We start from the raw sequence: 23,081 nt of genomic DNA, 5'->3' as shown, positions 1-23,081 counted from the left end.
CTGAGTCCATTATTGTGCGGTTTTCTCTCTCAACTGCACCATTTTGTTCTGGCGAGTACGGCATAGTGATTCTTAACTTGATGCCTTCATCATCAGTCAGTTTAGCCATCTTAGCATTTTCGAACTCACGACCGCCGTCTGTAACCAGTTCTTTCACATTTATGCCGTCTTTATTAGCCCGAGCAAGAAACGATTTAATCTTATCTACAGCTTCATCTTTATGTCTCAGAAATTCCACAATTCGAAATTTGGAATAATCATCTTTGATCACTAGCATGTACTTCTTTCCTCCTCTTGATAAAACTGGCGATTCGAGTAAATCTGCATGTATGATCTCACCTGACTCCTTCGTTTTAAATCGTTTTGATTTGAAAGTCCGTCGGCACTGTTTACCATACCTGCAAGGTTCACAAAAGAGTTCATCATCAGTGAAGTCTATACCATTTTGGCGCAAGTACTGTTTCACATATTGTACTCCCTGATGTGCGAATCTTCTGTGCCAAACTGATAATGGCAACTTTGTCGTTGTCACCATTGTTGTATCTTGGTAAGGTGTTGTTACGTCATCGTCGACTAGGTAAGCTGAAGCAGCAGAACCTCCTTCTGGCTTGACCGGTTTTGCACGTAATTCAAAAAGTCCACTAGATGAGCATGGAGCTTCTAAAAGTACATTTTCAGGGTTTTCTTTACGAAAGAAACGACAAACCATGTCATCTGAATCTCCGAAGTTTGAGATTCCTCGTTTCATCGCCTTTGAAGCTGATAGTAAATTTTTGCTGATATCTGGTGCATACAATACATCACTGAGCTCAATAGACTTTTGCAGGGTTCCAACAGTTGCGCACATGTCAATTTCTCCGCAGCCATACGCTGGTATTGTCTGTTTGTTACCAACTACGATTTCTACTGGCTTGTCAAAATGACGATACGTCTTGAAATATTCGGCTGAATTTGTGATGTGTGCTGTAGCTCCATCGTCTTTGAGCCACACATTTCGGCTACTGTCATTTTGGCAAATAAATGCACTACAATGAGTAGTAAGAAAAGTTTCGGTTTTATTACCTGGCATCTTTGGCTTGTCTGGAAAATCAGGACAAAATTTTCCCATGTGCCCTGGCTTATTGCACCTAAAGCAGTTGCCACGGAAGCTTTTCACACCATCATTGGCCTTACTAAGTTTCATACCTGTAGCTGTTGAAGGTTGAGATTTTCTCGCCATCTGATACTTTGTCCCCTTCCTCCATTTCTTCTCTCCGTTGGCACTGTACCTTGCACCGCTTGTAACAAAAGCTGTTGTAGCATCTTCCTTCATGCATACACTTTGTCTTTGAAGGCGCATCTTTATTTGTTCCATCAGTCTCTCGGATGACTTTTCGGCTTTTGGTAACGAGTCCCATTGTGACTTGAACTCTCTGTATTCGGCATCCGGAAGAATCGATAATATGCGCGGCATGAGCAGATTTTGAGGCAACTTTCCTTCGCCGCTCGCCTCCTGTTCCCGTTGCAACTCGACCCATAACGTACGCAAACGTGCGAGAGACTTCATTACGTCTTCATCCTTTTCTATTTTGAAAGTGAAAAATTGTTGAAGGAGAGTATCCAATTTTACACTCGACACTTTGTCGAAGTTGTTCAGCAACTCCTTCCATATTTCCTGTGCAGAGTTACCATGCATACGAATTAGATTTAAAATATCCGCCGATACATTTGATCGAATAATTATTGCGGCTTTTGCATTCGTCTTTGTGTAGGATACGAGCGCTTTGTTGTATTCGTTGACCGCTTCGGCACTGGAGTCTTTCACAGGTACCAACGGTTCTACAACTGAGCCATCCAAAATTCCAACACAATCATTTAGGACGAATAAAGAGATGATTTCTAATTTCCAGTCAGTCCAGCTGGACGCACCTTCCAACTTCGTGCACTGTATGAAGTTCTTTCCATCCATCGCCAAACTTTTAATCCACAAAAATGAGCAATCACTTCACCACTAACGTTAATGAAAAACGAAGTACTACTCACGATTTGGCAAACAAAAGTTCATACACGTCGTCAAAAACAACTATCCACGCAGTAAAACGTTGCTAATAGCCCATAACCTGTTGTAAATATTAGCAAAATAAAGGTGACAGCTATTTTAAATACTATTTAATATGAACTTAGAAATAAAAAAGGAAAAGAACGATTAGAAAACTAAACTCGGAATATACAAGAAGTAGAAGTTGCCAGATTACAAAAGTGCAACTCTACAAGATAAACAAAAATAGCGTGAGGCTCGCTGATAGCATGCTCGACTTATAACAGTCACGTATACCCTATTTCACTTTACTTAAATTTTGTCAAAAAGCCACCATGTATCATCAAATTTAAAAGCATTTAAACACTCGAATTTAAGTGTAATTCGAATTTAATAGTTAAGTCAATTTGAAAGAAAGGAGAAAGATATAGAACTTTGCAAGCAAAATTAAAAATTCTTTTTTAAGGGTTTTTACAGCCCTATTTTTAAACATCGGACACGTATACTCTATTTCACTATATTCAACTTAAACTTTTTAAGGCAAAAGATATCGCGTTAAAAATTATAGAAATTTACAAAAGTATAACTTAACGAGCAAAAATTGTGTTGTTTTATTTTATTTATGTTAGTAAAACGTTATCTTAATGTCTTAATAAAACAATAATTTCTTACCTCTTGGGTGGCGTTTACTTCAGCGCCACTTTTAAGAAGTAATTCAGCACATTTTTCTCCTCCTGGTGTTCTGGCAGCTATATGAAGTGGAGTTTCACCACTCTGAAAAATATATATCAGTCAATCACATTTTCGTATGATTCCGGCAAAAATTGCTTCCTTATTATTCTTATGTAACAGCAGCTGCTTCTTTTTAAATCGATTAAAATAAAGAATTTAGAAAGAAGGTATATATTTAGGTACAAAAGAAATCTTAAATAACTTTTGTTCTAATGACTGGAATTTCATGCACTAGAATGTAATCTTAAGGTTTGAGGGTCACTCTTTGAAGTACTAATAAACCAGAAGATAGGAAAGTCTAAATTGAGAAAACCAAACAACAGATTACCCTCTCCGAGTAAATGTACAGTACTCAAAATAAAAAACCGAACCACCATGACTAACTTTTAAATCTTATGATCCGATCTGCTAATCTTATGAAATGAAATCAGACTCAATTAAAATGCCTTTTTCCGACGGTTTTGGTTTTCTCATTCCCAAAACATAGAGGGTAACAGCAATCCGGTAAAAACTGTCCAAATAGTTTTATCAGGAGAGCAGTCCAAAGTTTATTAAAATACAGAAGCTTATTAATATAAGTTTATTAATAGTTAATTATTAAAATCTTTAAAAACTAATTCCTCTTTTTAAAGTTGAAATTCTTGTCAATAATTGGTTATCAAAATAAATAAATTTAAATTTAAATAAAGGACGTACAATAATTATGCTTTATGGAAACGAAACAATAATTATGTTTTTAAAAAACAACTAAAAATTCACAACTTTGTCAAGCACTTTGCTCAATGCGCAATTTGTTTCAACTTTTTGCAGTCCATGCAAAAGGAAATGAGGACTTTCCTTGTCACTGAGTAAAAAAAAGAAGAAAAAAAAATTATATATATATGAATATNATATATATACATATATATATATATATATATATATTATAATAAAGAAGAAATATAAAAAGAGACAAATAAAAAAGAAGACAAATATAAAAAAGAGAATTTTACTTTTCCTGCTTTAAGCCTTATTTGGGCACCATATCCTAAAAGAGTTTCAACAACTCTCGGTTGGCATGCTTGGACAGCAATATGGAGGGCTGTCTGACCATCCTGAAAGAGATAAAAACATTTATCATATATTTTTTTTTCAAAAAATATCTTGCTAAAATTGACTCAATTTACAGGAGGTGTTGCAAATTATTGTTGAAGACTTACATTAGTTTTGATGTCCACACTTTCTCCTTTATTTAGAAGAGATCTCACTACCTCAACGTGGCCAGCTGCAGCAGCTATGTGTAGACATTTGGCCCCTGACTGAAAAAGAGAAAATAGGGTGATATAGCTTGAAATATACAATCTCATTGAAAAATTAAAAATCGAAAAAAAGTGTGCAGATAAGCTTGAAAGAAAGGGGTTTATTTTATTCCACAATAAAACAAAGTAATAGACTGATGTAGTAGTACTTATAAAGTAGACTGATGCTAATTAATAATCAATCTATAAAAATTGCGTTATAATTATTTAACATTTATTTTTTTACATGAAATTGTAAATAACCTCAACTTTATTTTTTACATTTTATAGTGAGTTGCTGAAGCAAAATCATAAAAGTATTTTTCGTCCAAGGTACTAAAAATATTTCGCTTCTATTTAATAAAAACAAAATGTATTTTAAGATATGATTTACTGCTTATTCTTTCACTACTGATTCAATTAATCTTTCGAAACATATGTTTTGCTTTTAAATAAAGCATTTTGATTACCTTCATACCATAAATACAAAATATGTATACAATATTTACATGTGTAAAGCATTTACCTTTTACAATAAAGCGTTTCTTGTCACTTTAGATTATATGGTAATGCTGAAAATTTACAAAATTGCCAATTAATAAAAAAACTATAACGCATTGTTTTAGGTTGCATGCTAAATACTTGTCAATTTTTTAAAATTTTATTTATTTATATATTTGATTTTTTTCATCGCAAAAGTTGGTTATTTTAGAAACTTTGCTTTAGAGTTTCTCAACGTCACCAACACCATCCGTTGATAAGATTTATAACTAATTTTGAGACTTGGTGAGAATAATATTTTGTTTTCCTAAATAGCACTCAAGAAAACGCATACTTTTAATCATTTTTTGTTTTTCTTTTACCTATTTTCTTTGGCTTCAAATAATAACAATAAAAGTAAGTACGATTCTTTAAGGTTTAAATTTTCAAAATACTTAATAAGAGTAAACAGATGTATAAATTTGAAAAGATAGAACTTAAATAAAATAGAAAAGTGTAATTTTAAAAAAATAGAAAATTAGCCTGTATGAAACGTTACACTACATACAAAAATACTGTTTAAGAAATTTTACTTCTTCAAATAAATTCTATCATTTACTTACGAAAATGAATGTCGAATAAATGACTGAATGGTATTAAAAAGTGATTCTTAACATAAAAAATATAGTTATTATAAGTATTCAACTTATCTAAACACTAGAAAATTAGTTGTGAAAAATATATAATTAAATATTTTGGCAAACATTTGTGAACCGGAGTACCAGCACTACATGCAAACCCTTACATGACATATAAAAATACTGTATAAGAAATTTTACTTCTTCAAATAAATGTTATCATTTACTTACGATAGTGAATGTCGAATAAATGACTGAATGGTATTATAAAAGTGATTCGTAACATAAAATATAGATTCAATATAAGTATTCAACTTATCTAAACACTAGAGATGTAATTATTAAATATTTTTGTAGTAGGTAACAAAACTAATAAGAAATAATTATTAAAAATATATAATTAAATATTTTGGCAAACATTTGTGAACCGGAGTACCAGCACTACATGCAAACCCTTACATGACATATAAAAATACTGTATAAGAAATTTTACTTCTTCAAATAAATGTTATCATTTATTTACGATAGTGAATGTCGAATAAATGACTGAATGGTATTAAAAAAGTGATTCTTAACATAAAAAATATAGTTATTATAAGTATTCAACTTATCTAAACACTAGAAAATTAGTTGTGAAAAATATATAATTAAATATTTTGGCAAACATTTGTGAACCGGAGTACCAGCACTACATGCAAACCCTTACATGACATATAAAAATACTGTATAAGAAATTTTACTTCTTCAAATAAATGTTATCATTTACTTACGATAGTGAATGTCGAATAAATGACTGAATGGTATTAAAAAAGTGATTCCTTACATAAATATATTCAATATAAGTATTACACTTATCTAAACACTAGGGATGTAATTATTAAATATTTTTGAAGTAGGTAAGAAAACTTAAAAATTAACTCTTAAAAATATATTATTAAATATTTCGGCAAACGTTTGTAAACCAGAGTACCTGTGCCAACTGAGTCATCCTTGCCAGTTTGTAAAGGTCTAAATTTTGACACTCTTACAAATCCATGACCAAAGAATGAAAAGACATTGATCTGAGATATTACAAAATGATCGTGTTGGTTTATAACTAATTTAAATATAATATTGTTAAAAAAACAAACCAGAGGCTGGATAACTTTAGTGGCGAGTGTAGAAAATAAAGTTTCTCCGGAATCATTCCAAGTGTCTGATTCTTCAATTTCTACTTCATCACGCAAAACTTCGACGAAATCAAAATCAGGATACAAAGGACAGAAATTCAAATCGATTTCTTGTTCTTCTAAGCTCTCCATTCTGTAGCTTCTTTAATTTGATCACAGTTCCCAATTTCTTACAAATGACTTAAAATTTATTCCAAGATTTGGAGTATATAAGTTGTCCAACGAACAATAAAATATTTCCCAGCAGAAGTAATCTTTCCACGAAAAATTCGGTAAATTTTACAACGTAAAATAATGATATCTGTTTCGATATAAGTGTTCTTTCTTTGGAAAAGTTTTATAACTTATAAGTTTTCTAACAAAAAATATTGATATCTGTTTCTGCATAAGAGATATTTCAATGGGAAGTTTTGTAGCTTATAAGTTTTCCAACAGAAAATATTGATGCCTGGTTATATACATGTCATTTTATGACAGAAAATCTTATAACTTATAAGTTTTCGAACAAAAAATTATGACATCTGTTTCGGAGGAAGTGATCGTTCCACGAGAAATTTTGATGTGGCTATACAATATGGAAAACGTATTATTCTAGACATTATTCATGAGGATATATTTCTCGTTAGATAAATCGAATTATAAGACCTCATTAGGCATTTATGCATTATCATTAGGTATTTATAGTATATTTAGTGAGTTATTATTATCTTAACAAAATGAGTTCCTTCTTATTGAGCTTGGCTAATGAAAAAACTCATTGTGGTAATGTACCAAAATAAAACTTTTTTAGTAATTGTTATTCGAAGCATGGAACCATTTAGACGTTTCCCTAGCTTTTTTGTTCCAGAGTTCCTCAAACTTAGGTGAAGTGGTGGAATGATGTTCGATCATTCTCGAATTTAGTCATAATCACAGATGCTTACAACATTAAGCTACAAGTACTTAACAATTCTTCCCAAAGCGTAGAAAGTATTATTTTTTCTTTAAATAAAATGTTTTGTTTAGTTATAACATTATAATTTAATTTTTAAATGGTAATTGTTAAATGAATTAGCATTGTTTCACTTACAAATTTATATTCAGAAAAAAAAATATTATATAAAAAAATATTCTAATAATTCCGGCAGACATACGCAAAATAACTTATTCCGAATAAACTTTAGTTTTTAACTGAAGGATATAAATTGTTTTTTTATGGTATTGACTTTTCAAAAATAGTCAATTTAAGGGCACTTAAGAAGACTATTAAAGAGATTTTAAAGTATAGAAAAGAACGAGATTGTTTGAGTAAGTTGTTCTATAATTAGTAAATCATCGAAATCATTTTTAAATTTTCAGTTTTTTTAATTTACAATTTGGCGGTTCAAGACCTAAAAAGTAAAAAGTTCTAGTCAAAATACCAAGTCAAAACTACTCCAGTTGGAAAATTGGATCTAGTTTATGGTACAATGTATTGGTAGCTTCATGTTATATAATAAATTTACATTATATAATAAATTTACATTATATAATAAATTTACATTACATAATAAATTTACATTATATAATAAATTTACATTATATAATAAATTTACATTATATAATAAATATACATTATTCAATGAATTATCAGCTAATACATAGTGTACAATAAATACTTATCCTCGAAAGCATGCTGTATCGTAAACTTTCCTAATGCATAAAATATAATAAATGCTGAACAAATGTATAATAAAGTATCAATTAATAATATAGAAAAATAAATATTGTTGAGTGCATGTTACATATTAAATTCTCAACTCTAATGCTTAATATATTATTACATCTTATCATTAGTATCCAGTAAAAGAACACTTTTAAACTTAAATAAAATAATAAATTTAAAGAAAAGCAAACTTTTTATTTTTACTGTTCACAAAAAAAAACAAATTCTCTGCTTCAATAAATGTTAGTAGTATCCAGTAAAAGAACGCTTTTAAATTTAAATAAAATAATAAATTTAAAGAAAAGCAAACTCTTTATTTATGATCTACTGTTCACAAGAAACAACAACAAATTCTCTGCTTCAATAAATGTTTTTTTCTTCAAAAATAGAACTAAATCGAATCAATTTAATAACTAACTGCTACATCAATACGATCTGCATCATACGATCTATCATTATACGATATAATGCTCAACTAATGCGAAATGTACAATAAATTTTCAATGTAACATAATGTAAATAAATATCCTCTAATAAATATTGCAACTAATGTATAAGGTATAATAAATGCACATCTAATGCAGAATGAAGTAAATTTCTTAATTGTTACATAATGTATAATAAATTCTCAACTAATGCAAAATATATCCTAAATTCTCAACTGTTACATAATTGTATAATAAATTCTCAACTAATACGAAATGTATTATAACTAGTTAACTGTTACATATTGTATAATAAATCAATGTCCTCTAACACACGTCGTAGAAAAAATCGGAACTAATGCTTAATGTATAATAAATGCACAGTTAGTGTACAATGTATTTTAAATTTTAACTGTTACATAATGTAGTAAAAATATCCCCCTTCGCATTATTTCTGAGCCGCCAGTACGCAGGTTAATATTTGTATTAGAATTAATACAAATTTTACTTATATTTAAATGGGTTTATGCTCAAAATATTTTTTATTGTCGAGGGTATGTGAATGGTCTGAAACAAACTGGTCAAGAAATTTTAATTCCCAAAGTTTTCAAATGTAAAAATTGCGTCAGCAATTCGAAGTACTAACTTTACCGGTCTAAGATAAAACACCTTTCGAGTAAATCGGAAAGAGAAACACTGCTTTCATGCAAGTTGTAAAAGAAAAATCGTAATTGATGCATTTTGTATGAAAAAAAAATATATATAAATAAATTCTCAACTAATATATAATGTCCAGTAAATAAATGTTTTAAAATATGTGATGTAAAATAAACTCTTTACTAATTTATAATGAAAAATAAATTTTTATTAATGCATGATGTACAGGAAATATTTTTGCTTTTTATGCGTATTGTAAAAATGAATTCTCAAAAAGTGCATTTAAATTTTCTCATTATTTCAAAAACTATCTATAAATATTTTTTTTTAAAAAATCTAAGATCCTTGTTTAAGATCTTGAGAAAATTTACTAAATTATGGCAATATTCGTATGTTTCTACAATGTCTCTATTATAACATATACAATGCTCATTTTTTCAGAACTAAGCGGAATTGAAAAATATGTACCTTGTTTGATGTGTGTATGGGAACTCCTCTTTTCATGAAAATCATAGCTATGTCCGGATATCCCGCGGAGGAAGCAATATGCATCAGCGTGCTGCCATCCTATTTTAGAAAAAAAGAAGAGAAATTATAATTAATTATACTTTAGTTTGTATCATATGCACTTTGAAAACAATAATTCGTTTTCGGACGAGCCACGTAGGCTCAGGATAAAGAGAGATTGCCTCCTAATAAGATTCGAATACCAGCGATGGTTGGCGAATCTGAATTCCGCTCCCGGCTAACACCGACCACAGTGATGTTGTAAATACAACATCATGTAATACACTTAGAGATAGACGGATCATGCAATCGAGCTAACAATGGAAAGCCTTTGTGATTCTCAGCTCCGTGCAATTCAAATGCTGATTAGTACCCTCAAAAAGTTGTTTAGCAGGTTTAATTTGTTCCTATGCTTAATTCAGGAGTTCCCTTGACTTCTGGGTTGGGTTCAACATTGCAAAGCCACGGAGTTGAGCTATGATAGTCGTAAACCAAAAAGTCGATCGGCTGTTCAGCACCGATTAGAAAATATAAAATAATAAATTCACTCTCAAAAGATGCTATAAAACAGAACACAAATATTACACACGAAAAAAATATTATTAATATATACACTAAGTATTCAATTAAGACAGCCCTCAATATGCATGTTCAGAATTCTTATGTAAGAGGAAGATTATAAAGTATACACACAGGGGGGGGGAATTAATAATTAAAACAAGATTTAAAAAAAACTAAATTGAAATCTAAGTAATTACTACTGTAGAAGGCGGTTTTACAGAACATTAAAACTTGTTTGATTGCGAGAGGAAAGAGAAAAGAAAGAATTAGAAGAATTAGAAGTGTGTGTTCATTCACTAATATAAATGATGACTATTCTCTAATATAAACCAAATGACTAATTCACCGATTCTCGGATTCGCTAGCATGATCAACCACTAATTCGTTTAATATATTCTTTTGCTATTTTCTTCTCTGATTCACTTCTCCCTAATACTTAATGGAAGAAAGCGATCCTTCATTCATTATTTATATAATGATTCTTGATTACGCATTTAAGAATCAGTTCCAATTAGAGTTTTCTTTAGTGACGTGAGCCTATAACAACATACTTTCAATATTAAAATTAAAAAACATAAACTTAAAATTTATAAAAAAGGAACGGCTATCATAGTAATGGAAAATCTTAAATCAATCAGGACATATATGACTTGGACTACAAACTAAATTTTCGCATTTCAAATTACCATAAAGCTCAATCATTTATGTCAGCTTAGTTACATCAATGTGGCTCAGTTGTACAAACAATATTAATTATTTCCAAAAGAGAAATATGGATCTTGGATTAGTTACAAACCTTTGTCCTTTGTGAAATGGAAGCCTTGAATTTGTCGAGAAGGATTTCCACGGCACTCGTGTGACCCCTCTCTGCGGCCAAGTGGACAGGTGCTCGGTCTCTCCTGTCCAGAATGTTAGCTCTGGCATTGGCTTGACTTAGCACCTTCAACATCCCTTCATCACCTTCCATGGCCGCTATGTGCAATGGGGTCATTCCTTCGCTCTAAAAAGGGAAAAAAATTCTTAACTTAAACGGCATTCACACAAAATACAATATAACGGCATAACATTTATGCAAATGTTTTTAACCACAAAAGTAAACTTAAAAATGCTTCAACAATTCAAATTAGAATACGCGAAGCAGTTATTTAGCACTTATCCATCCAGCCTAATTTGCACTGCTATGCCCAAATGCCCTCCATTTTTTCATTATCAATTATTTACTGCAATGTACAAGAATTACGAATTTTCTCGTTTGGCTGCTAGTGATAGACGGTGAAATGACAAATACTCGTTATGCGGATGGACACGTGTTAAGAGTAAGGTGACCATGCGCAGGGCCCGACTTAGCCTGACTGGGACCCGGGGCAAAAACTTCTTCTTAAGGCCCCCTCTGCTTCACTAATTCAGTAATGAAGGTATTTACTATGGAGGAATTTAAAGGTATTTAAATTTTTTGCCTCAATATAGATAACAAGAAAATTGACTGGAACCTAAAATAGCTATGAAGTCCCACCTCCTCCAATGGTCAGACAAAATATCATTTTGTCCATTTTGTTGATTTTCTAATAATTCTATGCCCATCAAGCCGAATGCAGTTTTCTGGTTGTTAACTTTGTCATCTAGCAGCGAAAAATTCATATCCTTGCTGACATTAGGTCTAAATTTACGCAATTACGATGGCTCAATTAAGCCAATCAGAAGCCTGTATTTTTGTAAACATATCGCGCTTTGCAAAGTGCGAAAATACAAACTTTTGTTTGGCCAACTTGTCCATCGTAATTGCGAAAATTTAGCTGAATTCCGCCTTAGAAAGCCATGGATTTACGAAATAGAGATTGCGTTCATACGATAGATTACTGAAGAAGCTAACATAAAACTGACGGATTTTACCCTGTATTGATATTTTGCTCAAAAAACTTTTTATTCTATTTGGAGGAGCCCTCTAATGCGGGAGCCCGGGACAACAGCCTCGTATGCCCCTGCCTTAGTCAGGCTCTGAAGGCGTCTTCAAATTTCGAGCATAGTCCTCGAATTTCAATAGTTCTCATTAAACTTTTTGAAGACAGAAAATGTCTCCAAATCATAATATATGTTCGGAAATGTCTTTGAATTCTCCGAAAACATCTTATAATTAATTTTGATCCCTAGTTTCTCATATGATTATCTTCAGTCAAATATCAAAAAAAAAAGAAGAAAAAATTAGAAATGTGCATGATTGTCTTACAGAGAATATTATCTAAAATCAAAAAATTACCACGCTAAAGCTAACATATGTAAACTCTTTACTCGCCCAAACATAATTTCAGCATGAACTGCTTAGTAATGTTAACAAGCTTGATGAAAATGATTCTGCCTCGGTTATTAATTTTTTCTTTTTTTAAAAAGGAAGCTATGTTGCATAGAAATATTTTTGCGTTAGTTAAGAGATGAAAATATAAAAACGCTATATCTAAAACTTAAGAATATGTGATTGAAAACTTAAGAGCAAGTTTGATTGCCACGTAACTTGCAAGTGTTATTAATTACCGTCTTACAATTTGTCTCTGTTTTCTTTGGCAATTTAACAGGTTTTACAGATTGAAGTTCCGCTATTCTCAGTCGTTGAGCGTTGCATTTTACTTGGGTTCTTATTCCTCCCAGTTCAATTGTTAATTTTCGACACTGGGTATTTTTTTAAATTAGAAACTGGGATAGCCCGGTAGGTAAGGTGTTGTGTGCATGTCCAAGAAATCGTGAGTTCGATCCCCATCGGCCGAAGTCTCTCCATGTAATAAATGGTGACTGGTGTACGCTAAATGTGTCTGGTCTCAAAGTCCTTCATGTAACCATAACAAATCATACCTCAGGGAGTACTGAATTGGGGATTGATCGTTCTCTGGTTCAGGTCAAAATTGTGATCTGTGGATGAATAAATGCGGATGTAGGAATGGGTCCACCCTATTGGCGGGTTGTGACGTGTGTGGGGCTGAAGTCGTATTCTTGGCCACAGATCACGCCACTCAAAAACAAGAAATGCACCATCTGCTTTAAATTCGCTTGGTTTCATCAAACAGGCTTGTATTGGCAAGTGATATTACAAGTAGAAACAACAGCAACAACAAAAGTTTTTCAACTTCAATTTTGACAAGGATTATAAAAATATATGAAAAAGATGGTCACTAGTGGCACACCCTGTATACTTAGTATAAAGTACTCACGTTCTGTAGGTTGACGGCAGCTCCCTTCTCGATGAGTAACCTCATGAGATCGATGTCCCTCCGCCTAGATGCCACGTGGAGTGGAGTATCTCGGATGTCCTGCTTCCTCACGGATAACTGCTCTTTGGGGTCAATCATCAATAACTCTCGGCATATACCATGATTACCCACTTCAACAGCCAGCATCAGAGGAATGTTACCCGTCTGTGGAAATAAAATTTGTCGTAAAATAACATTCAATAACAAAATAGAAGGGCCACACTTTCATATTGTTCATGCGAGGTGTTTTCAAAGAAAAATGCTTCCTTGGGTATCAACTTGGAACCTAGTAAATTCTCAACACTGTTAAAAGTGTTATCTGGAAACCTAAGGAATAGGTTGATACGACAGTATTATCCTTGAAAAAATTGTGGCTTTCACTGCATTGTCTGTAGCCTTTCAATTTTAATATCTTATTTGAAAAGTTGTAAGAGAATAACAATTTTTTGATGTATGGATGCGGGGAAAATGACCAATGATTAAAAAAAATGAGTTAAAGAAAAAGGGTAATGCAAATGTTCAGTTTGCTACAGTCTGCTTAAGAGAACAGACGTTTATTGTAACTAAATTTCAAATTTAGTTACAATGCTGGTCAACAGATGACTCTGCTGACAAGAAAAACTATGAAACAATGTTTTCTGCAGAATCCCAGACGATTCCTACTCATATATTTGTACAGGCGTCCATTAGATTTTTTTCTACTACTGCTCTAAGTAGTTGCAATAAATGATGATAATTTTGATTTCAGATGCGAAATGCGGTAAACCATTCATTACAATCTCCTTTTGTTTTCCTTTAATGAAATTTTCAGAACGATGGTCACTTTTAGTGCATACGTTAGAAAACACAATCAATTTAGAAAAGAAATACATAATTATCAAATATAAAAGAGTCTAAAAAAGTTTTTTCTTCAAGTCATAAAAAGAAGCTCTTTACTTCGATCTTGAGGGTAAAATATAAACCATATACTGACCTTGTCTTTAACGAGGCGGGCATCTTTACCCGTGGCTTTGAGCAATAATTGGAGAGGAGTTAAGGCTTGCCCAGTTGGTCTGGCACACACAATATGAAGAGGCAGTTGCCCCTTGGGCTGAAGAAGAAAGAAATAAAATTTACCAAAAATAAATTAATTAAATAGTTAGCTGATCATAAACCTAATATCAAACTGATTAGTTAAAAACAAACAAATGTGCATATTTCGTGAGCAATATATGCCTTAAAACAACAGTACATAAGAGCATTTATACAATTAGGAAACAAAACATTCTATTCATGTCAACATTTATTTTAGCTCATTAACACACCTTTTTGTTTCAAAAGCCTTTAATAGTTTTTCCAATCGGCCAACTCACTATAGGGTTAAGGTTAGTTTTTAATATTATTCTAACAGCTTGGAGATCTAAAAACATTTTTAAAAAATTCTAAAAAGATTTTTTTTCTGCCATTTTATGAACACTTAAGAACTGAATTCAATGACACTTCTAGAGAAATTTGGCTGAGATACACGATACACTAGTGGTAAGTTTGTTAAGATTTTTGTCCTCGAAAGGTTTCAGCGTCTTACCACTAAACTGTACTAGCACTTCTTACAGTACTCATCACCATTATAGTTAGTCAGACAGCCCAATGTGGGCCAATATCTTCCTTTGAAGATTTTTCCATACCGACTTCCGATTTATCCTTGATCTCCAATTCTTTTCACTAATTGCAAGAAAATCAGGCTGCACCGAGTCAGCCCATCTCAACCGCTGCCTTTCCCGCTTTCTTGTTCCAGTAGATCTGAAAAGCAGTATCTTTTATATTGTACTGCCATCCCTCATTCGAATCACGTGGGCCATCCAATTCCTTATATTATTAACATGCTAAAAAATAATCAAATAACAACAATCTAAACATCTTTTGGGGTTTGCTGTTAATGAAAATCACTTAACGCATCCAAATTTTCTTTCACCAGTCGATCAATGATAAGTGTTTTGGCATTTTGTTACTTTCGCAGCCTGATTTTTCAAAAACCATATGACTGACACGACAACATCTCACGGAAGTGCTAGAAACATAAAATTGATACTAATTTATAACCTAAATGGTTGTACTTATTGACATGTCAATTATTTGTTGTGTAAAAATTTTCCACGCTTATCGCTTGTCATTTTATGGTCATTATTTATGACTGATCTTTAAGAAATATGCTGCATAATAATGACCAACAGAAAATAGACGAAATTCATAAGGAGATCATAAGGATAATTTTGGTAAATAAATTCGAATCTGTTACTGAAATATTTTTATCAAGCACTAATTTTGAAGGTTTAGTCTATTTAATTCGATAATTTTAGATAATTAATGAAATAAAATAAAGATCATAGGTAAAGGTAAAATAAAGATAAATTAAAGATAAAAGGTAAAAAGATATTTTGCGAATGAAAATTAATGGAATAGTAATAATATTTGTTGTGAGTAATATCGACAAAAATACAAAGTTTTTACATGTACGGAATGCTGGTTTGAATTTTAGTATGTAAAAATTATTTTAGTTAATCCATTTAAAAATCAAATCTTAAAGCGATAATTAAATTTCTGAAGCGATTTAATATAAAATGCAATCGCAATTTTTTTAATGATTATACTAATGAACTACAATACAAAATGCAACTGCAATTTATTTTGTATTGACTGTAATGGTTTATAATATAAAATTCAATCACAACTCATTTTTTTATTGACTGTAATGATTTATAATAAAAAATGCAACCACAACTCATTTTTTTCCGACTGTGATGATTTATAATGCAAAATTCAAACATAATTTTATTTATTGACTGTAATGATTTATAATATAAAATTCAACCACGACTTATTTTTTTACAGATTGTAATGATTTATAATGTAAAATACAATCACAGCTTCTTTTAATTGACTGTAATGATTTATAAGAAAAAATGCTACCACAACTCTTTTTTTTTTGATCGAATGTTTAGATTTATAATGCAAACTTTAAACACAACTCATTGTTTTAATCGACTGAAATGATTTATAATACAAAATTCAGCCACAACTCATTTTTTATTGATATTAATGATTTATAGCAAGGGTTTCCAACTTTAATGAGGCCGGAGGCCACAATTAAAATCACAAATCAAATGGCGGGCCGCAACTTTATCAACATTTTATGTAGGACTCTTACTTGTTTGAAGGAACATTAAATATTGCTGTCAGATTTTTACCAAGTTGTACAAAACTAAAGTATTGAATTACAAATTAAAATGAGAAGTAAATTTTTAAAAATATTTAATTGCATAGTAAAAAATTCGGGCTACAATAACTTTAATGTGCATCTATGTTTTAAACAATTAATGTGCAACAGATATCTAATTGTTAAGATATAAAACTTTAAAAAGGATGGTATTAGAACTTACATAGTAGCACACAAAATGTTCAATGCGAAAATTAACGTTTGTCTACTGCAACCACCAGAGAATAGATATTTACATTTTAAATTTAAAATTTACAAATGTGTGTGTAAATATTTTCGTCCAAAATGAGTGGTTTCAAAAAGTCAAATCGGAGAATTTCTCCAATAAAATTTCTGATACGCACATGCTAAATTATATTCACAAAATACAAAAAAATGAAATAAAAAAAAAGTAACATACACGATTATTTTTGTATTTGAATAAATATTTTCTTGGATACAAAACCTGAGAAATAAATATTTTTGTACCGTTGGTATGTTAAATTTCTCAGAAACGAAGAAATTAGGTTTTTATTAACGAGAAAAGTATTTTAAACCCATATAGATTTTTTACGAAAATTGTCCGCAAAAAAATGACAACTAATATATTTTAGTTCACGGGCCATAATGAAAGGCATCGCGGGCCGCCAGTAGGAAATCACTGATTTATAGTATAAAATGCAACCACAACTCATTTTGTTTATCGACTGTAATGATTTATGATGCAAAATTCAATCACAACTTGTTCTTTTTTTGCTTATTCAAAACATTTCTACAATCAGAATTTCTCTCTTTTATTCGAAGAATATTTAAATTTTAACTACAAATATCTCCTAGCACTAGCAAAGAGTTATTTTATGTTGCTATCATTTGTAATTACAAAAGTTTAAAATCTAAATAAGAAAAATTCGATGTACTGAAACTAAATTCAATTTAACATTGAATTTAGCTTCAGTAATTGTTAATTTTAATTAATTCACATACCTTTTAACTACACTCATGTTTGGACCAAACTGAAGTCTTCCAGACTGCATGGATTTTTGTGTCTAACTAACTTGTCTAGTATTTAAAAAAAGATAGGGAAAAATTTTTTTGGCAGGGGTTTCTATCCTTGGATTGACCTTTCCTTTCAATGACCAATAAAGTTGAGAAATTCTTAGCTCCGATGGCACCTTTTTCCGGCTGCTCAGAAATCGGAGCTATTTTATTATTTGAAATGGGCGTTTACTACTTTAATGATCACTTCTTGGTGCGTGAGGGTTCTTTTTCTTTCTTTTAGGGCAACCAGAAAGACAAAATGATGACAAACTTTATTCTAGTTCTAATAGAACAAATATATCACGCAATTATTGTATTGAGTCGCTCTCGATTTATAAATCAGATTATATTTAAGAAGGAAGCTGTACTGCAGAAGATAGTTAGCTTTGCTAATTCTGTGTCACCACCATCGGTATTTTAAAGTTTAGAGAAAAGTGAGCTCAGGTTAACATAGAATAAATCACTCAGTTTCAAATGCTTAAAAAGTGCTTTCAAAATATCAGAATGCGGGTTAATTATTGACTTATTATTTTCTTCCTGCGCAATCCTAAATGATCTCGGATTGGAACGCTAAATAATGGAATCGCAATCCAATATTTATCCAATCATCAACTCTATCTAATTGAATCCTAAGTAACCCTGGCTAACTCAATGTTAACCTGAGTTCACTTCCTTAAGTATTCTTGGATTTGAATCCTAAATAATTGAATGGTTATCCAATATTTGTCCAAACTTTGATCCAATCTAATTGAATCCCTAAGTAATCCTAATTTACTCTACGTTTACCTAAACTCACATCCTTAAGTAATCTAGAATTTGAATCCTAAATAATTGAACGGTTATCTAATATTTGTCCAAACTTTGATCCAATCTAATAGAATCCTAAGTACTTTCTCTACGTTTACCTGAATTCACTTCCTTAAGTAATCTTGGATTTGAATCCTAAATAATTGAATGGTTATCCAATATTTGTCCCAGTTTTGATCCAATTTAATTGAATCCCTAAGTAACACTGGTTAACTCTATGTTAACCAAAGTTCACTTCCTTAAGCAATCTTGGATTTGAATCCTAAATAATTGAATTGTTATCCATTAATTATCCAATCCTCAATACAGTCTGATTGAATCCTAAGTAATGATGGTTTACTCTCCGTTTACTAAACCCAATTCTCTCTAAACTTAAAATTTTGAATTACTAACAGAGAATCAGAATTTAACTTGTAAGTTTTCACTCCCGATATAACGTCCTTTTAAGACTGATTTCGAAAAGTTTTAATTAGCTAGCGATTTTTAGAAGACTCTCTATATTTTATTGATAAACATCTAGTACTAGAGAGAAAAAGCGTTAGTTACGAAATTTTAAAGAGACATTACGAAAGGAAAAGAAATTTAAAGAAATTTTATTCAAAAAATTGAAGAGATTCCCATTTTTATCTCGGATAACACTATGGACTAAATTATTTTACGAATCCAACAGCCTCTGCCGGAACTTGAATTTGGGTTGCCTCAAGTGCTTGATCCCTTAAGCCAGAGTGTGACCAAAACCATGGTACTCGGAATGCATGCGGCACGCCGAATAAAATTTTGACACTCATGGTTTTAGACAGAGACAGATTCAAATATAAATGAAGTCAGAAAATTCAAAATTTTTATTATTTTATTTTGAATTAATAACAATATTAAAAGAAGGAAAATGGGACATAAAAGGAAAAACATGGATAAAATGAGTAGAAATAGTACCAAAAAAAACGTAATTAATTAAAGGTGAGTAATGAGGTAGAGATAGTTTAAGAATAGATTCTTTTAACCAGATAAAATAATTTCAGAAAAAAATTTGTAATTTGAATAAAATTTAAGAATAATAGCGTTAAATCAAATTAAAAAATAATAGCTGATTGAATAGTTGGTGAAGTGTTTTTGGGTTAGTCATAATAAGAACATACAGAACAAAATAATTGGTAACATTGCACGAAAAAGTAAACTTTTATATTTACAATAATATGATATATTTTTTTAATTATCACTTAAATCGTAATTGATCCAGAAAATAGTAGGTCCAAGTTATTTAAATTTTAGTGCATATATGGCACTTTTTAAACACGCATTATTTCAATAGTTCAAATTATATTTTATTTCATCCATTTTTATCAAGATCTTGGTATAATCCTAGTATACGTTATAGGCTTGGCGCTATCTTGAAAAATGCCGTCAATGCTGAAATGACGCTAGTCGCCAAGAATTGGCGTAGGTAAAAACATAGAGAATCGTAACCTGATAATGAAAACACATAAACATAATATGAAAAAAATCATCATACAAATCAAATTATCTCCCAAGCATCGCCAAAGTCACCAAATCCACTGTATAACGTAAACTAGGATTAAGACAAGATCTTTATCAACATGAATGAAAATCATAGCATTTATAAGTATGATTTAAAAATAAATATGAATCTAGATCTTGATGAAAAAATGTGAATACCATAAAATATTAAATAAGTGCATGTTTTAGTAATCAAAAATGAATATCACATTAGGCCTTACTTTTTCTTACTTATCCGTAATTTGAAACTTTTCTGCAAATTTTTTTTTTTAAAATACTGGAAAATTTATTATTTAGAAACGAACTTGCCACATAACAATCAAAAATTATAAGCATCTCTGAAATAAACTTTCAAGTGCATATCGCAACCTAAACAATGTGTGTTTCCAACTCTAGATCTGGACTTAAATGCAAAACTCAAAGCACCGCCTTCAACCTAAAATCCCGAGGATTTGAAATTAAAGATTATAAGTAAACAATCCATCAATTTATTCTTTGTGAACAATTTGCAGAAAAAAATGGGTCCCCCTAAGTGATATCGATTATTTTAAGTAAAAAAGTTCGCAACTGAAAAAAGATTGCAGTGCATGCCGAAGCACAGATTGCGTGCAGAGGGGACTTAAAGACTTAGGGCTGTGACGTCACGCATCCTCTTTGACAATTCTTAGAAAGATCGTTACGCAAGGACAAAACGGTAATTTTCTTTTCCTTAACGAAAGGGATATTTTTGGCCAAGACTTGAATATTCATCGCCAAATAAATTTGGGAAACAGAACTTTAAGCCGTTAATGACAAGCTAGTTACGATGCCCCATCAGGGGACGAAATCTTGTAGCAAACTTTAGTATAAAAACGTTTTATCATACGTGCAATTCCCCTGAGAAGATTGAACTCATGATAAAAATTTAGCTAGCACGTGTAATAAATCAGGAAGTTTACCCTTAAACGGGTTATTTATTTTTAGCTATGGAGGAAATGTTATAATTATTATGTGATTGAGATAAGTAATTCATTTAGCTTATTATATGAAGTTAATTTGAATTGAGTTAATTGAAGTTAAGTATGCGTGCCGCTCATTAAGGTTATTGAAAAGCAGGAATTAAAAGAGTTTTCTTCCTTTTTTTATTACCACGTTTATATAAACTTGCCTTCGTGTATGTCTGTCCGGGTGGAATTTTGTAATCGATTTTAAACTAACTTCCCGACTAGCTACAAACTTCAAATTTAGCACACAGTTCAGAATTGGATGACAATGCACGAAAATGAAGAGAAAAAAGACATGCAAAGTAAAATAAAATTAAAATTTAAAAAAAAAATTATTTTCGAGATTGTCTTTTGTTGTCGATTCCATTATTTCAAATTATTACGTGTCAGGTGAAAATATTTTTGTTGTCGGAGTATTTTAATTGGCTGAAAAATTACGTGGTAGGATCCAGTTTTTCCTCATTCATTTCCAGATTGTTTTGGTTGTCATCAGCATAAAACTAATGAAAGTCGTAAAGGTATTGTTTTTCTATAAAGATTTTTGTATCCCTAATTTAAAATAAAAGTTCTATTACTTTAGTACTGGTCTTGTAGTAGTTTTGACTACTCTTGACTAAGAAAAATAATCTAAATAAAAATATATATTTTTAAAAACCACGTTTTTTGTAGTGAAGAATAATAATTAAAAAATAATATTTTCTTAAAAATATAAAATAAAAATTAAAAATTAAAAAAATCATAGTTTAAAATAAAAAAAATCAAAATAAAAAAATTCAAAATAAAAAGTTATATTTTTAAAAACCATGTTTTAGTAGTAGAGAATAATAATTAAGAAAAAAATTGAAAAACAAAAAAACGTGGGGCACATGAAATACATAACAGTACATATACACATACATATACACATTTTCTTACTCATACACATGCACAGCCACATATAAAATATTCAGNACATCCACATACATATGCATATACAAAAGCATATTCCACATCCACATTCAGATACAATTACAATTACTGATATACATACACATATTCTCAAGAGCACACATACACACACTAATATAACATTACTGTTATGCTATTTTATATATAATTAAAAGAGTTTTCTTCCTTTTTATATATAAAATAGCTTCAGTAAATACTACAAACTGCAAAGGAAATGTGTATTAAAATATTATAGTCATATCGCTCATGGGTTGCAATAGCGGCACAACTCAAAAAATAATGCTTTGAGATAAATGGGTTTAGAGTTTTCGTTGCTAAGAAAAATGCACAAGAAATGCTTTCGTTTGTTTAAACGAAGATCACCTTCAAGTTGAATTATGAGTTGTGTTAGCATTGCTGCTGAAAGAATGTGTATTTTCACACCTGTTCTTAGTCCAAAACACGTGTTTTTTTAGTGGTGCCACTATTGCAGCCCATGAGCGATATGTAACTTAATTCACAAAAAATATTTTATATGTAGTTTTGGAAAGCATTCATTGAAATTCAACACCATTTTTTTTATTGGTAAGTATATAGTCTCTGGATAAATTATTAGACACACTATAACAGGGGTGGCGAACCTTTATACACCAACGTGCCATTTTTTCTAAAAAAAATTGTTTAATGATGTCATAGACGTGCCGTCAAATAATTTTGACTTCGTGATTATTGAGAAAATAATAATACTAAATACTATCAACTCAAAACTCTTTATTTACATTGAAAAAAAAAAAAAATTTTGCTATGTCTCAGTTATACGCGTAATTCAACTTAAAGTAACATCAGTGTGACTTCTGTTGTTGCAGATTAGATGACAAATAACTTATATTAGGTTGTAAGATGTTAGTTTAAGCAGGACTGTTAATTTTTTTTCTAGTTATTTATTGCTAACTTGTTTTTATGGTTATTAATTGCTTTTTTAGCATTAATTGTTAATTTTTTTATTAATAATTGTTTATTATTTTGAGAGTTTTTGTGAATTTTAATTCAATTGTTACATATGCTTCATATTGTAATAACAATTCATAGTGTAATAACAAATGTGATCGGTTGCGTGCCCGAAATATTGTGTCGGGTGACATTAATGGCACGCGTGCCTTTGGTTCTCCATCCCTGCACTATAAGATTCTACATAT

General features: G+C 30.8%; 1 protein-coding gene across 1 annotated transcript in view; it reads right to left on the bottom strand.

Annotated features, from left to right (window-relative positions):
* LOC107448293 (no mechanoreceptor potential C) overlaps nucleotides 1-23,081 on the bottom strand; it is a 116,043-nt gene that overhangs the window by 43,661 nt on the left and 49,301 nt on the right. The window contains exons 4-10 of the mRNA XM_071182179.1: nucleotides 14,357-14,473; nucleotides 13,345-13,548; nucleotides 10,944-11,147; nucleotides 9,548-9,646; nucleotides 3,949-4,047; nucleotides 3,742-3,843; nucleotides 2,690-2,791 (exon numbers count right to left, since the gene is read on the bottom strand). Coding sequence (XP_071038280.1) covers nucleotides 2,690-2,791; nucleotides 3,742-3,843; nucleotides 3,949-4,047; nucleotides 9,548-9,646; nucleotides 10,944-11,147; nucleotides 13,345-13,548; nucleotides 14,357-14,473 — 927 coding nt within the window. The remainder of the gene's footprint in view (nucleotides 1-2,689; nucleotides 2,792-3,741; nucleotides 3,844-3,948; nucleotides 4,048-9,547; nucleotides 9,647-10,943; nucleotides 11,148-13,344; nucleotides 13,549-14,356; nucleotides 14,474-23,081) is intronic.

Source organism: Parasteatoda tepidariorum, chromosome 6, assembly GCF_043381705.1.
Source record: "Parasteatoda tepidariorum isolate YZ-2023 chromosome 6, CAS_Ptep_4.0, whole genome shotgun sequence".
Lineage (NCBI taxonomy): Eukaryota > Metazoa > Arthropoda > Arachnida > Araneae > Theridiidae > Parasteatoda > Parasteatoda tepidariorum.
This window is presented reverse-complemented; position numbering and strand designations above follow the sequence as displayed.